General features: G+C 48.7%; 1 protein-coding gene across 4 annotated transcripts in view; it reads right to left on the reverse strand.

Moving 5' to 3' along the window:
- Positions 1-17,289, reverse strand: part of NCAPH (non-SMC condensin I complex subunit H) — a 174,402-nt gene that overhangs the window by 49,416 nt on the left and 107,697 nt on the right. For all 4 annotated transcript variants that reach the window (XM_085869963.1, XM_085869973.1, XM_085869956.1 and 1 more), the window contains 2 exons: positions 9,651-9,799; positions 8,171-8,262 (listed from right to left, as the gene is read on the reverse strand). In XM_085869963.1, the coding sequence (XP_085726089.1) occupies positions 8,171-8,262; positions 9,651-9,799 (241 nt within the window). The remainder of the gene's footprint in view (positions 1-8,170; positions 8,263-9,650; positions 9,800-17,289) is intronic.

Raw genomic sequence — 17,289 nt, forward strand, 5'->3', positions numbered from 1 at the left:
GTCAGAGCAAACACACAGAATATACAACTCGGGGAGCAGGACACAAGAGGGACAGGTGAGGGAAAAGGGACCAGTCGGGAATAGACACATGAGGGGATCTGTGGAAGGTAGCGGGATGGGGTGGGATACACAGGGTAAACAAGATGGACACCACAGGGACTTTTAAGAAAGAAAGCAGGGAATTTGAAGGAGATGGGTTTGGGGTGGATGAACGGGGGTAGAAAAGATCATAGTTGTGGATGAGAGAACATAAGAGAAGATTGTGAACAGCTGTTTTAAAGACCTGGATGGAAGAATGGGATTGAAGAAGTGTGGGAGTTTGTTCCAAAGGCAGGGAAAAAGAGGAATGAAAGAATGAAGGTGAGCAATGATTCTGGATTTTGGGAGATTTACCAAGACGGGGCTGCTGGCTGACATAAAGCACCCTGCGACAGCAGAGAGAGTGCTCCGTCACCATGACCGAGCGGTTAGTGCTCCGTCACCATGAGCGAGCAAGTGGGCTGTTCCTGCTCCGTCACCCTGAGTGAGCGAGCGGTTCGTCCTCAGTCATCCTGAGCAAGCGAGCGGGCGGGCGGGTCGTGCTCCGTCACCCTGAGCGAGCGAGCGGGCGGGCGGGTCGTGCTCAGTCACCCTGAGCGAGCGAGCAGGCGGGCGGCTCATGCTCCATCACCCTGAGCGAGCGAGCGGGCGGGTCGTGCTCCGTCACCGTGAGTGAGCGAGCGGGCGGGTAGTGCTCCGTCACCATGAGCGAGCAAGTGGGCTGTTCCTGCTCCGTCACCCTGAGTGAGCGAGCTGTTCCTGCTCAGTCACCCTGAACGAGCGAGCAAGCGGTTCGTGCTCCATCACCCTGAGCGAGCGTGCGGGTGGGTGGTTCGTGCTCAGTCACCCTGAGCGAGCGAGAGGGCGGGCGGGCGGTTCGTTCTCAGTCAACCTGAGCGAGCGAGCGATTCGTGCTCCGTCACCCTGAGTGAGCGAGCGAGCGGGTGGGTGGTTCGTGCTCTGTCACCCTGAGCGAGTGAGCGGTTCATGCTCCGTCACCCTGAGCGAGCGAGCGGGTGGAGGGTTCGTGCTGCGTCACCCTGAGCGAGCGGGCGGTTCGTGCTCCATCATCCTGAGCGAGCGGGCAGTTCGTGCTCCGTCACCCTGAGCGAGCGAGCGGGCGGCTGGTTCGTGCTCCGTCACCCTGAGCGGGCGGGCGGGCGGTTCATGCTCCGTCACCCTCAGCGAGCAGGCGGGTGGGTCCTGCTCCATCACCCTGAGCGAGCGAGCGGGCGGGCGGGCGGTTCGTGCTCCGTCACCCTAAGCGAGCGATCGGTTCGTGCTCCATCACCCTGAGCGAGCGAGCGGGCGGGCAGTTCGTGCTCCGGCACTGAGCGAGTGCTTATTGCTGTCACCCAAAGCGAGCGAGCGAGCGGGCGGGCAGTTCGTGCTCCGGCACTGAGCGAGTGCTTATTGCTGTCACCCAAAGCGAGCGAGCGAGCGGGTGGTTCGTGCCCCATCACCCTGAGCGAGCAGGCGGGTAGTTCATGCTCAGTCACCCTGAGCGAGATGTTCATGCTCCATCTCCCTGAGCGGGCGAGCGAGCGGGCGGTACGTGCTCCGTCACCCTGAGCGAGCGAGCGGGCTGTTCGTGCTCAGTCACCCTCAGCGAGCGAGCGGGCAGTTGGTTCGTGCTCCGTCACCCGAAGCGAGCGAGCGGGTGGGCGGTTCGTGCTCAGTCACCCTAAGCAACCGAGCGGATGGGCAGTTCGTGCTCAGTCACCCGAAGCGAGCGAGCGAGCGGGCGGGCAGTTCATGTTCCGTCACCCTGAGCTAGCGAGAGGGCGGGCGGTTCGTGCTCAGTCACCCTGAACGAGAGAGCGAGCAGTTCGTGCTCCATCACCCTGAGCGAGCGAGCGTGCGGGTGGGTGGTTTGAGCTCAGTCGCCCCGAACAAGCGAGAGGGCGGGCGGGCGGTTCGTGCTCAGTCACGCTGAGCGAGCGAGCGGTTCGTGCTCCGTCACCCTGAGCGAGCAAGCGGGCGGTTCGTGCTCCGTCACCCTGAGCGAGCGAGCGGACGGTTCGTGCTCAGTCACCCTGAGCGAGCGGGCGGGCAGTTCGTGCTCCGTCACCCTGAGCGAGCGAGCGGGAGGATGGTTCGTGCTCCATCACCCTGAGCGATCGAGCGGGCAGGCGATTCGTGCTCCGTCACCCTGAGCCAGCGAGCGGGTGGTTCGTGCTCCGTCACCCTGAGCGAGTGAGCGGGCGGTTCGTGCTCAGTCACCCTGAGCGAGTGAGCGGGCGGGCAGTTCGTGCTCCATCACCCTGAGCGAGCGAGCGGGAGGACGGTTCGTGCTCCATCACCCTGAGCGATCGAGCGGGCAGGCGATTCGTGCTCCGTCACCCTGAGCCAGCGAGCGGGTGGTTCGTGCTCCGTCACCCTGAGCGAGTGAGCGGTTCATGCTCCATCACCATGAGCCAGCGAGCGGGCGGGCGGTACGTGCTCCGTCACCCTGAGCGAGCAGGCGGGCGGTTCGTGCTCAATCACCCTCAGTGAGCGAGCGGTCCATGCTCAGTCACCCTGAGCGAGCGAGAGGGCGGTTCGTGCTGCATCACCCTGAGCGAGCGAGCGGGCGGTTCATGCTCAATCACCCTGAGCAAGCGAGCGGGCAGTTCATGCTCAGTCACCCGAAGCGAGTGAGCGAGCGGGAGGGTGGTTCGTGCTCTGTCACCCTGAGCGAGCGGGTGGGCGGTTCGTGCTCCGTCACCCTGAGCGAGCGAGCGGGCGGTTCTTGCTCCATCACCCTGAGCGAGCGGGCAGGCGGTTTGTGCTCCGTCACCCCAAACGAGCGAGCGGATCGTGCTCAGTCACCATGAGCGAGCGAGCGGGCAGTTCCTGCTCAGTCACCCTGAGCGAGCGGGCAGGCGGTTTGTGCTCCGTCACCCCAAACGAGCGAGCGGATCGCGCTCAGTCACCATGAGCGAGCGAGCGGGCAGTTCCTGCTCCGTCACCCTGAGCAAGCGAGCGGGCGGGCAGTTCGTGCTCAGTCACCCGAAGCGAGTGAGCGAGCGGGCGGGCAGTTCATGCTCCGTCACCCTGAACGAGCGAGCGAGCGGTTCATGCTCCATCACTCTGAGCGAGTGAGCGTGCGGGTGGGTGGTTCGTGCTCAGTCACCCTGAGCGAGCGAGAGGGCAGGCGGGCAGTTCGTGCTCAGTCATCATGAGGAGCGAGCGGCGGTTCGTGCTGCGTCACCCTGATCGAGCGAGCGGGCGGGCGGTTCGTGCTCAGTCACCCTGAGCGAGCGAGCAGGCAGGCGGTTCGTGCTCAGTCACCCTGAGCCAGAGAGCGGGTGGTTCGTGCTCGGTCACCCTGAGCGAGCGAACGGGCAGTTCGTGCTCCGTCACCCTGAGCATGCGGGTGGGCGGTTCATGCTCAGTCACCCTAAGCGAGCGAGTGGGCGGGCGGTTCGTGCTCCGTCACCCTGAGCGAGCAGGCAGGAGTTTCGTGCTCCATCACCCTGAGCGAGCGGGCAGGCGGTTTGTGCTCCGTCACCCCAAACGAGCGAGTGGATCGCGCTCAGTCACCATGAGCGAGCGAGCGGGCAGTTCCTGCACCTTCACCCTGAGCAAGCGTGCGGGCGGGCAGTTCGTGCTCAGTCACCTGAAGCGAGCGAGTGAGCGGGCGGGCAGTTCGTGCTCAGTCACCCGAAGCGAGTGAGCGAGCGGGCGGGCAGTTCATGCTCCGTCACCCTGAACGAGCGAGCGAGCGGTTCGTGCTCCATCACTCTGAGCGAGCGAGCATGCGGGTGGGTGGTTCGTGCTCAGTCACCCTTAGCGAGCGAGAGGGCAGGCGGGCGGTTCGTGCTCAGTCACCCTGAGCGAGCGAGCGATTCGTGCTCCATCACCCTGAGCGAGCGAGCGGGTGGGCGGTTCGTGCTCCGTCATGCTGAGCGAGCAAGCGGGCGGTTCGTGCTCAGTCACCCTGAGCGAGCGGGCAGGCGGTTCGTGCTCAGTCACCCTGAGCGAGCGAGCAGGCAGGCGGTTCGTGCTCAGTCACCCTGAGCCAGAGAGCGGGTGGTTCGTGCTCGGTCACCCTGAGCGAGCGAGCGTGCAGTTCGTGCTCAGTCACCCTGAGCATGCGGGCGGGCGGTTCATGCTCAGTCACCCTAAGCGAGCGAGTGGGCGGGCGGTTCGTGCTCCGTCACCCTGAGCGAGCAGGCGGGAGGTTCGTGCTCAATCACCCTCAGTGAGCGAGCGGTTCGTGCTCAGTCACCCTGAGCGAGCGGGCGGTTCGTGCTGCATCACCCTGAGCGAGCGAGTGGGTAGTTCGTGCTCCATCACCCCGAGTGAGTGAGCGGGCGGGCGGTTCGTGCTCCATCACCCTGAGCGAGCGAGCGGGCGGTTTGTGCTCCATCATCCTGAGCGAGCGAGCGGTATGTCGTTTCATGCTCCGTCACCCGAAGCAAGTGAGCGGTTCGTGTTCTGCCACCCTAAGCAAGCAAGCGCGCCGTTCGTGTTCAGTCACCCTGAGCAAGCGACCGGGCGGGCGGTTTGTGCTCAGTCACCCAAAGCGAGTGAGCAAGCATTTCGTGCTCCGTCACCCTGAGCATGCGGGCGGGCGGTTCATGCTCAGTCACCCTAAGCGAGCGAGTGGGCGGGCGGTTCATTCTCCGTCACCCTGAGCGAGCGAGTGGGCGGGCGGTTCATTCTCCGTCACCCTGAGCGAGCGAGCGGGCGGGCGGTTCGTGCTTCGTCACCCTGAGCGAGCGAGCGTTTCGTGCTCCGTCACCCTGAGCGAGCGAGCGGGTGGGCGGTTCATTCTCCGTCACCCTGAGCGAGCGAGCGGTTCGTGCTCCGTCACCCTGAGCGAGCGAGCGGGTGGGCGGTTCGTGCTTTGTCACCCTGAGCGAGCGAGTGGGTGGGCGGTTCGTGCTCTGTCACCCTGAGCGAGCAGGCGGGCGGACGGTTCGTGCTCCGTCACCCTGAGCGAGCGAGCGGGCGGACGGTTCGTGCTCCGTCACCCTGAGCGAGCGAGCGGGCGGGCGGTTCGTGCTCCGTCACCCTGAGCGAGCGAGCGGGCGGGCGGTTCGTGCTCCGTCACCCTGAGTGAGCGAGCGGGCGGTTCGTGCTCCGTCACCTGAAGCGAGCGAGCGGGCGGTTCGGGCTTCGTCACCCTGAGTGAGCGAGCGAGCGGGCGGGCAGGCAGGCAGTTCGTGCTCCGTCACCCTGATCCCACACCTCTGCCAGACTGAGCAGTTTCTGGTTTGCATCCTGCTGGTAGGCCAGATCTGGATTCAGACCTGAACCAAAACCTAGTCAGTTTGTTCTGGTCACAAACTCAGCTTTTCTTCCAAGTTTTTTTTCCCAATCCGTCCATAACTTTTTGAGCTGATATGTTGTATATCATTGTTAGCCCGATCACTCAAAGTTGAAGAATTGCTTTAAAAAAATTCTCAGATCCGGATCCAGATCTTCACCAAAATCTGATCAGTTCGTCTTTGCAACATACCCAACCTGTCCACCAAGTTTCGTCCAAATCCTTCCAGCACTTTTTGAGATATCCTGGTCACAGACAAACAGACAGAGGGGTGAAAACAACCTCCATCCACCTTCGGTGACAGAGGTAATTAAAACTCGATGCACACTTTTATAACTCTGAGAAGTTATTTCGGTGCCGAAGACACCCCACATTGATCGGTGAAGCACTTTCAGAGATGAATTTTAAAGGTTTTTCACTTTGATCCAATATGGCTGCCAGACCATATGACATTTGATGTCATTGTTTGCAAGCATTTTTTCCCGATGGGAAGTCGATCATATATTTGAAATTTTGCATCAATCAATTAAGCAATTCAAGAGGTTTTTGTTCATTCCAATACAGCCACCAGACGATATGACCGATGACATTTTAGTCATCAAACTTTTATCCCCATGGGTACTTATTTGGGGGGTTTTTTGTATACCTTGTCGAGGCTCGTATGAGAGCGAACACACGACGCACAGCAAGGGGGGCATAAGACAAATGGCGTGGGAGTGGGAAGGACAAAACAGTGGGGAACAGAGATATTAGGAGATCTGTGGAAGAGAGAGGGATGGGGTGGGGAACACAAGATGGACATTCCAGGGACTTTCACAGATGAATTTTAAAGGTTTTTCACTTTGATCCAATGTGGCTGCCAGACCATATGACATTTGATGTCATTGTTTGCAAACCTTTTTTCCCGATGGGAAGTCGATCATATATTTGAAATTTTGCATCAATCAATTAAGCAATTCAAGAGAAGGGGATTTTAAAAAGGTTTTCGTTCAATCCAATACAGCCACTAGACGATATTACCGATGACATTTTAGTCATCAAACTTTTATCCCCATGGGCAGTTTTTTGGGGTTTTTTGTATACCTTGTCGGGGCGAACACACAACGCACAGCAAGGGGGGCATAAGTTAAATGGCGTGGGAGTGGGAAGGACAAAACAGTGGGGAACAGAGACATTAGGAGATCTGTGGAAGGGAGAGGGATGGGGCGGGGAACACAAGATGAACATTACAGGGACTTTCAGAGATGAATTTTAAAGGTTTTTCACTTTGATCCAATGTGGCTGCCAGACCATATGACATTTCATGTCATTGTTTGCAAACCTTTTTTCCCGATGGGAAGTCGATCATATATTTGAAATTTTGCATCAATCAATAAAGCAATTCAAGAGAAGGGGATTTTAAAAAGGTTTTCGTTCAATCCAATAGAGCCACCAGACGATATGACCGATGACATTTTAGTCATAAAACTTTTATCCCCATGGGTAGTTTTTTGGGGGTTTTTTGTATACCTTGTCGAGGCTCGTATGAGAGCTAACACACGACACACAGCAAGGGGGGGCATGAGACAAATGGGGTGGGAGTGGGAAGGACAAAACAGTGGGGAACAGAGACATTCGGAGATCTGTGGAAGGGAGAGGGATGGGGCGGGGAACACGGGGTATACAAGATGGACATCACAGGGAGTTTCAGGAAGAAAAGCAAGGAATTTGAAGGAGGTGGGTTTGGGGTGGATTAATGGGGGTAGAAAAGATCGTGGTTTTGGATGGGGGTCGTGAATAAGAGGTGGGAGTGAATGGCTGTTTTGAAGGCCTGGAGGGAAGAATTGGATTGAAGACAGTGCAGGAGTCTATTTCAAAGGTGGGAGAAAAGAGGAATAAAAGAGTGAATGTGAGCAGTGATTCGTGATTTTGGTAATTTTACCAGAAGGGGGTTGTTGGCAGACCTTGAGCGCCCTGCAGAAATATGGGGGGGGGGTGGACATATCGCAGACAGAGCAGGGGGGGGGCAGCCCGGAGAGGAGATGGGAGAAAACAGAAAGACCACCGACCTGCCTGCGGTGGGAGTGAGATGCCCAAAGACTCAGCCTCATCGTGGGAGATACCAATAATCCTAAATGCCTTGGTTTCCACCGAAATGTACCAGTAATCCTAAATGCCGAGTTGTTCATCTATATGAAGATACACAGCATTTAGTTAAACAGTTCTGGAGGAGAGGGTTTTTAAAGTTTTTATTTTTATATTTTCAATCCAATATGGCTGCAACACCACGTCACCAATGATGTCATAAATTTAAAACTGAACTCGATTTGGGTAACCGATTTGGGTAGCCGGTATATGCAGTTTCAATTTTTTTGCACAAGGATTTTGATTCATTCAATTATGCCTGCCATACTTCACTGATGACATCATCACTATCAAACTTTATTCTCCATGGGGAATTGATGCGTGTCAAGTATAATTTTTTGCCGTTCAGCAGTTTCAGAGAAGAAGATTGTCGATGTTTTCTCTTAAATCCAACATCGCTGCCATACCACGTGAAATAGGTGAGATTTATCAATAAAAAAAACATCTCCATGTGGAGTCAGTCGCTCCTGTGTGGAAAATTTTGCATCGATCAGTCAAGTGGTTGCAGAGAAAGCAAATTTAAAAGGGATTAAAATTGAAAAAAAAAGTTTAAAACGTGGTGTGAAGAATAATGCTAATCAGAATGAAAACAATAGGGTACCAACATGTGAGGCTTGGTCCTCTAAGAACCCATTTGCCTGTCGACGTAGTTTTAAATTTGCTAAATAAGAAAACATAGAACACAGGAAACAGCTTCACAGCTTCAAAGTACCTTTGCAACTCCATTACATGTTTAACACCAGCACACACCTTTGACTTGTGAAAGTCTTCTTCAAAGTCTGCGTCTTTGCTGAAATCCAGTTCAAAAATTTTCTTGGGTTTTTTCTGAGTTTGATCATACACTGCAAAACATCGGCAGATTCCCACTGGATCTCCGCCAAATTGGATAGAGCCTTCACGATGCATCATTCAGAACTCCAAATCATAGGCAAAGTGTCACTTATTCTAGAAGTGGAAATTTTTACGCTGCATCAATTTTCACGCAATGGAGAAGCGTGAATTTGACGCTTGAATTTATTTACCTTTTTTAAAAAGAGATTACAGTACCAGATCTTACAAAGAATACTTATGCCATACGCATATTTTCCAGTCGTGCCAGAGTGAGCAACAAGCAATGTGGTTGTCCAGCACGTGTAGACCACGTAGTTCTCCGTTGTTTGCAACCACAGCACTGTACTTCAGTGCCCACAATTAAACGTAAAATATACTTCGTTATTTGAAGCAGATTTCAAAAGCGGGTGAATTTCAATGTTTCCCGAAACAAACTTCAAGACTCATGGCAGGAAGGACTACACGCAAGCATGGCTAAAATGGGCGTTCGAGTGAGGATTTCCAGATTTATGTACAGCATTCATTTACTAATCTCTGCATTTAATGAACTATTGATTTGATGCGTTTTCCTGGACTTTCGTACTGTATTTTGCAATCCATACTTCATTGGTACTGGATCGTGTGACTACAAACACATAAACACACACACACACACACACACACACACACACACACACACACACACACACACACACACACACACACACACACACACACACACACACACACACACACACACACACACACACACACACACACACAATCTCTTAGTGCAAGAAAAGTAGAATGCACAAATGCATCTTGCATCCAAAATTGCAAAACTTTTGATCTGTTAGCACTATTAACTTTAGTACTTGTATCAATACAGCTTTCACCATTCGTCGACCTGCTTTGACTTCAACCATTCGTCTTGTTTACATCAGGTTCCTAAACCATAGTTTATAATAAAGTGTGTTGATGCCCGTTTCTCTTCAGTTCTGGTTATACTGCAAGCTATTTTCTTCCTATGTAAACGTTCGATGGAGTTTCACATGGTTAATTTATTTGAGATAGTCATGTGTCTTGTGCCCGCTCCGTGGAATAAAAAAAAAAAGCATGAACACGTCGATCAGCGCGAAAATTAAATCATGCCAAAATATCCACTTCGACAGTATTTAACAAACAAACAAATAAACAAATAAACAAACACAACCAATCATTGTGAAAAGAGAAGACTCCTTAAATTTTAACATGAAATGGTGATCAATCATTAAAAGATGCTAACATATGGACTATAAAGAATGAAAATGAAGTTTATGATATCGCAAACAGAAGAGGACAAAATTGCCGGTTCCGTCACCACGTCACAACAACCAACCAACCATTCGTTTCTTCAGAACACGATAAAATGCGGACTTACGTTTCCTGAATGGTCTCAATGTCCAGTGATCTGGACCGACCCAGCCCTCCATGACTTTAGGGTTGAAGTACGAATACTCTCCTGGATTCAAAGCAAGCTTCTGACTCAGAGCAGCAACTCCAACGTCAGCCACGCTCATCACAATGTCTCTGTACATAATCACCAGACACAGTTGGGGAGTTAGCCTGGAAACCTTAAAAGGACGATTCAGATTTGACCCGGATGTTTGGTTACAGACCCCCATTTGTCTTCGCATGGATTATCGGACCCTTGAACCATGCATTGAGGAAGCGTGGATAGGGATAAGTTGTCCTGTTTGTTTTTGCGCAGATTGGAGGCAGTGCTGCAACCTTCAGTTTGTGGAAAAGTGAAGGTGTCATGTCCCTTCGATATCCTGATATCTATACGAATAAGTGTGTCTGGGTGTGCGCTGCCGCTCGCCACAGGGCGAATCCCCCTTACCTGTGGCTAATATTTTAAACCACCCATTAGCCACTGTGGCTAATCCATGTTTTAGTGGTTTTTTTTTTACCAGTTTTAGACGAATTTTGGGTGATTTTAGTACAGAATTCAACCTTCATTGAGACGGCCAAGACGGCCGCCATTTTGTATGTTTTGATTACAGGAATCACGCGTGATTTCGCACAAGCTTATATATACTAACTTTAGTAGTTTTAAACTAGTTTCTCGTAAAAAAAATAAAATAAAAATAAATAAAAATAAAAATCGACCGAAATTACGCATGATTCCCGTGATTCTCGGCTCAAAATTTTATTTTAATTTTTTTGAAAAAGTATTATTATTTTTTTTTCCTGAATGATTCGGAATGATTCGGCGCTACATGCTTCGTTGGGTCAGTGGTTGCCAGGTGAGTTTTGACACAATCAATAGTAGTACCTGTAGTAGGACGAGTTTGTTTGGATGAGAGAGTTTGTTTGGATGAGTGAGTTTGATGGGTGACTTTGGTTGGTTGGATGAGTGAAGTTGATGGGTGAGATTGGTTGTACGAGTGAGTTTGATGTGTGAGATTGGTTGGATGAGTGAAGTTGTTGGGTGAGATTGGTTCACTCCCCTCCCCCTCCTGTCACCACTCCCCACTCCTGTGGGGTTATGATAAGGAAAAAAAAGAGAACTCCATGAACGTTCCTGGACTCAAAGATGCTGTCACCAGGGTTATTTCTAGTCTCTTAAGAAATACTCCAGTCTGTAGTCAGAAGTTATTCCCTACAGTGCCTTCAGAATGTGTTCACACCCCTTGACTTCTGTCACATCTTCTTGTGTTACGGCCTGAATTTAAAATGGATTCAATTAAAAATTATCACCGATCTCCACAAAATAATAACAGTATAATAATAATAACAGTGAAAATGTGTTTTCAGAAATTTTTACAAATTAACTAAAAATGAAAAGCTGAAATGTCTTGTGCCAATAAGTGTCCAACCCCCTGAGTCAATACCTTGTAGAAGCTCCTTTGGCAGTGATTACAGCTTTGAGTCTTCTTGGGTATGTGTATATCAGCTTTGCACATCTGGATTTGGGGATTGCCTCCCATTCTTCCTCACAGATTTTCTCAAGCTCTGTCAAGTTGGATGGGAAGTGTCGGTGAACATCAATCTTCAAGTCTTTCTCCAGATTATCAATGGGATTAAAGTCTGGACTTTGGTTGGGCCACTCAAGGACTTTCATGTTCTTGTTCTGAAGCCATTCCAGTGTTGCTTTAGCTGTATGTTTGGGGTCATTGTCCTGTTGGAATGTAAATCATCGCCAAAGTAGAGGGTCTTTTGCACATTGAAGCAGATTCTCCAAAAGGGTTTACCTGTATTTGGCTTCATTCATTGTTCCCTCTATCCTTACAAGTCTCCCAGTCCTGCCACTGAAAAGCATCCCCATAATATGATGCTGCCACCACCATGCTTCACGGTAGGGATGGGTGTTAGATGGGTGATGAGTTGTGCTCGGTTTCCACCAGATGTAGCGCTCTGCATTCAAGCCAAAGAGTTCAATTTTTTTCTCATCAGACCACATAATGTTTGACCTCATGCTCTCAGAGTGTTTCACGTGCCTTTTTGCAAACTCCAGGTCTGCTGTCATGTGCTTTTTTCTCAGAAGTGGCTTCCATCCGACCACTCCGCCATAAAGCCGAGACTTGTGAAGTTCTGCAGAGATTATTGTCCTTCCAGCAGGTTCTCCCATCTCAGCCAAGGATCTCTGTAGTTCTGTCAGAGTGGTCATTGGGGTCTTGGTCACCTCCGTGACCAAGGTCCTTCTTGCCCAATTGCTCAGTTTGGTCGGACAGCCAGCTGGAGAGGATCCATTTCCTAATGATGGAGCTCACTGTGCTCTTGGGAAATTTAAACTCTCTAGAAATTGTTTTATACCCTTCCCCAGATCGATTCCTCCTCACAATTCTATCTCAGAGTTCTACGGACAGTTCCTTGGACTTCATGGTGGAGTTTCTGCTCTGACATGCACTGTCAACTGTGGGACCTTGTATAGAAAGGTGTGTTTCTTTCTCAATCGTGTCCAATCAATTGAATTTGCCACAGGTGGGCTCCAATCAAGTTGTAGAGACATCTCAAGGATGACCAAAGGAAATTGGATGTGCCTGGTATCAATTTGGAGAGTCATTGCAAAGGAGTTAAATACTTATTGATGCAAAACATTTCAGGTTTTCATTTGTAATTAATCTATAAAAATTTATAAAAATCATTCGGGGTATTTTGTGTCGATCAGTGCCAAAAAAAAGAGAAATTTAACACATTTTAAATTCAGGCTGTAAAAACAAAATGTGACTAAAGTCGAGGGGTGTGAAGTTTCTGAAGTCACTGCCAGTATCCATAAGTGCGCAGAACTAAGAGGATATTTTGAACATTTGTTATATTCAAATAGAACTTTATGAGTTCCTTTTCATATCATATAAATTATAAAGTCTTGCATTAAAAAGAGGGGATTTAATAAACAATTAAAACCAGGTACATTTTTATTACTAACCGTGTTTTTTTTTTTTTTAAATCAGGAAGCACATCATGCATTACATGTCCAAGATTATTCAAGCTCATATTAAATCATCAAAACCCCACGTGTGATACACTTAGTGTAAGGCTTGCAGCAGAGTTGAACATGTTGATGGGTGTGACTGCAGACAAAGAAAATCACAGAACAAGCATTACGCAAGGACTGAAGAATGATTCAGAGACACGAGTGGAGGAATTATAAGACATTTAAAGAGACCCAAGACAAATATCAACAAGACAAGAGATGCGAGTGTATGAACATGTGCTTCAGCCGACAAAACATTTGAAGAGCTAAACGTGATTGAAGCCATTAAGCAAATGTTAATCACAAGTTTATACAAGTGGCAAAAATAAAGCAAGTACTTTGAATGGCTAGTTTGGCTTTCCCATCGAAGCAGGTAGCTCATTATGTTGGTATCGAGGTGCACACACATTTTAAGGCCACTTTTTCCCTACTGGAGCAGGGGTTAGCCTTGCGGGTCCTATGACAATCCACTGCCATGGTTCCCTTTTTGAGACAATGTTTTTTTATGGCCGAATGTCCTTCCTGATGACAACCGTTCTTCATCGCCTCTTACGATATGCAGGAATACGGTGTACCTATTCTAAACCGGGGCACACACCGGGAGTTGGTATCTAAGTACGAATCTCATTATATATCCAAAAAATCCATTCCTTCCTTCTCCAACCTTAAGTTTTGTCCAAATAATGCGACATTTCGGCCAGCAACCCGACATGGACTGGTTCTCCACTAGCCTTTGTCAAGAGCAATTTCCTTGTTTACCTCCTTCCAAATATACCTGAGGGAGGGGGATGGGCCTGTTCCATCGACCAATCACAGCTGTATTGCGAGACCTTGCGACCTTTAACCGATGATGTTTGACGTGCATGCTTGGATTGCATCTCTCCAAGCCATACGTTGCCTTTGATATCCTCGTTGATTATATCCCACTTTGCCTCTCTGATGTATTTGTGAAGAAGGGGACCGTAAGCCTGTGATAACGCGACAGTCTCCTCTGTCAGAGGTGACCTCGTTTGCCATGATTCTAATATTCGCCTCCTCGCACAATTCAGGGATGCTGCCAGCACGTTCACATTGTCCCAGAGCTTATGGTGGCACTAACTACTGGAGAGAGTATATACATACAGATAAGGGTGAAAAATACACCGTTCTAAAAGAAGTACAGTTGACGTTTTGGGCATAACCCTTTGTCAAGAAGCTAAGGAACCAAAATATCTGTTGCAATATCTTCTTCTTCTTTCGGCTTCTGCCGTTAGGGGTCGCCACAGCGGATCATCCGTATGATCCGCATAGTGATTTGGCACATGTTTTATGCCGGATGCCCTTCCTGACGCAACCCTGGTCACCTCTTACGACACAGGGATATGGTATACCTATTTTAACCGGGGTATACACCGGCCCAGTATACTGGTACTCATTTCACCGACCTCAGAAGGATGACAGGCTGAGTCAACCCCCTGGAGTATTAATTCAGTGGCCCAACGGGGCTTGAACTCAGGACCTTTTGGATCCCAAGCCACTGCCCTAACCACTGCGCCAACACCAGGCTTCATATCTGTTGCAATATATAGTGATGAAATTAGGAAGAAATGTGTGAATAATTAGTCAATTGTTGGAATGAGGAAAAATCTGAATTGTAGCATTAATTCCTTGAGGGTATATAGTACCAAGCTGAAATATGACTTTCTCCTCCAAATCACTAAATAACACGCTCGTGATAAATCATCCTCAATTGGTATGATTATCAAGGATAAAATGTGCTGCGACTGGAAGACCCGTTCCAATTAAACATCTGGAATCTCGATCTTAAATGTTCGACCACTCTGTCAGTTAAATATAGTTTGGTTTCACCAACGTAAAGCAGGTTGCAACAATCACATGACAAAGTATACATGATGTTTGTAAAACACACACACACACACACACACACACACACACACACACACACACACACACACACACACACACACACACACACACACACACACACACACACACACACACACACACACACCTCTCACCTGTGAATGGAGGGAATAACCAATCACCTTGCATATACATGAGAATCCCAATGCAACACACACCCTCAGCTGCAGGACTGGTTTCATCATTTGTCGGCGAATCGACAGCGTAGACAGAAATGCATACCAATGAAGCACCCAAGCATGCACCACATGCAAACGTCAAAAGCAGTCAATATATAAATGAAAAATGAAGACCCACCCACGCCTCTCACCTGCAAAAGCAGGGAATAACCAATCAGCTCTCACCTATATCAATTAAACCCAGGTGGCTAGGATAATGTAAATAAATTCACTACTCCCATGAAAAGCTGCCCAAGGTAAGCCCCTTGCTGTTTCAAACCCTTCCCAGAGTTCCTCCACATCCATAAAGACATGCACAACGAGTACACACATGAGAATCCCAATACTACACACACCCTCAATACTACACACAAATTGTAGAAATATCGCTTGTTGTTTTGGCTCACAATTTTTCGCTGTTGAGTTCATCCACCAACATGTTTGGTACGGAAACAAAGAGGAAAGCGTGGGTAACCCAAACACGGCTCTTTGGCGGCTGTCCTACGTTAAGCAACCAATGAAAGTTGCCCTCAAAGATGACATCATTTCTGAAATCTGTCAGTCATGTCGTAAACAAAAGGTTGTAATAAGTCAGTTGTAATATGCTTGTAATAAGTTGGCTTAAAATGCAAAACCAAAAAATGCAAAAAAAATATGTGCTAAAGATTTAAAAGACAATGTCACTTCTGTTTCATAATTTTTCTTACTTGTTATTATTTTTTTTCTTTTATTTTCCGATACTATTTCACAGGTCAATGTTCCTGAGGAGCAGAAGTCAGAGGCCCTATGCAAGCAGGAGGCGCATCTTCTCCAGGCCCGCAAGGAGCGAGATGCAAACAACGCTGCCTGCAAGGCATCCAAGGCGGTCGCCGTGGAGCACGACATCACCAGACTGGGAAAGAATGATGCCAACTCCAGGCCTGTCGTTTTCCACTACAGCCTCGACTTTGCTCAACAAGTCCACTTCCTAGCATACCCCCAACAACAACAATTACAGGATTGGAGAGCAGCATGTGCACCTCAATGCCGATAACTGTCCGGGGTAGAACAAAAACAACACGATCTTGCAGTATCTCTGCTGGCGAGTTTGCACGAAACTGCACAAATCAGTTGCCCTCTCCTTTCTTCCTGTGGGGCACACAAAGTTTGCCCCTGACTGGTGCTTTGGTCTTCTGAAGCAAACATACAGAAAGACCCCAGTCTCCTGCCGACAGGACATCGTTGATGTGGTTAACAGATCTACTGTGAAGGGCATCAATGTTCTAGTTGGCAACGAGAATGGGGAAGTGCTCATGCCATTGTACGAGTGGGCCAACCATCTGGGCAAGCACTTCAGATGATTTCCTCGTGTGAAAAACTTACTACCACTTCAGAGTTTCTCAAGAGAATTGTGGTAGCATTTTGTACAAGGAAAAGTCGGATGGTGCTGAACAGATGTTTGACCTGGCTCGCTCATCACCTCCCGCAACACTTCCCCGTCATCCAGCCTGCTGGACTTGATGCCAGTTGCAGGCAGTACCTGTATGAGCAGATCCGAGAGTTTTGTAGGCCGGAGACGAGGGACTTGGTATGTCCCACACCAGAGTAATCAGGGCAATGCTGTGAATATAAAGGCACATTTTTTTCGGTAGCAAATGTTCTATTCACTGTTCTATTCTCTTGCAGTATTAGATTGTTGCAGATTTATATTTCACTACAGTGTTTTGATATGGTAGATGTAGTACATATTTTAGTGTTGGTACAATGTATTGTGAGATACCTGATTGATTGATTTTGTATTTCTGATTGATAGTGACCGATTGATTTTGTATTTCAAACATGCATGTCGTGGAACTGGAACCATCGAAATTTTTTTGTTTTTTATTGTTTTTTGAATTACCATAACTTTATTATAAATTACTCAAACTTCATCATTTTTACAGAAATTACAGTCTGATATGTGTCCATTATGCCTGCGAAATTTCAAGTCTGTAGCTAATCTGGTTATTGCCGTTGTTATGGAGTGAATGTGTGCATGATTTGTGTGTGAAATTTGAATTATAAGTGAAAGTTGAAGTGGCATTATCTTGATATTGACTTTCGGTGGATGAAATAAGTAAAATAGCCAAAACTTCGTCAAATTTCAACCAATTTCTTTGAATAAGGTTTCATTTAAAAGGAAATTCTTCACTTAATCCAGTGATGACAAAAGCTCAATTTTGATTTTTGCCACCAAGTATTGGGTTTTGCCAAGTATTGGGTATATAAATATATATATAATTAAAACTGGTAAACCAGTAATCCCGGGCTTCAAGGCGTGCCTCCATTTTAACAAATTTCAACACCATCACCCTGTCACATGATATGGGTTTTCCGAGTTAGAAAGTTAGTTCAAGTCTGCAATGTGGCCCAGCTACGGGGTCCCTCAAGTTATATCAATGAAGGATTGAAAAGCCCATAGCAATACATGATAGAGAAAGAAACTTCACATTGGACAAATCGAGGCTGGACAAATTTTCAAGTCCCCAAAAAAGTCCAAT

Source organism: Eptatretus burgeri, chromosome 1 (assembly GCF_056783735.1).
Source record: "Eptatretus burgeri isolate ZD-2024b chromosome 1, Ebu_testis_v1, whole genome shotgun sequence".
NCBI lineage: Eukaryota > Metazoa > Chordata > Myxini > Myxiniformes > Myxinidae > Eptatretus > Eptatretus burgeri.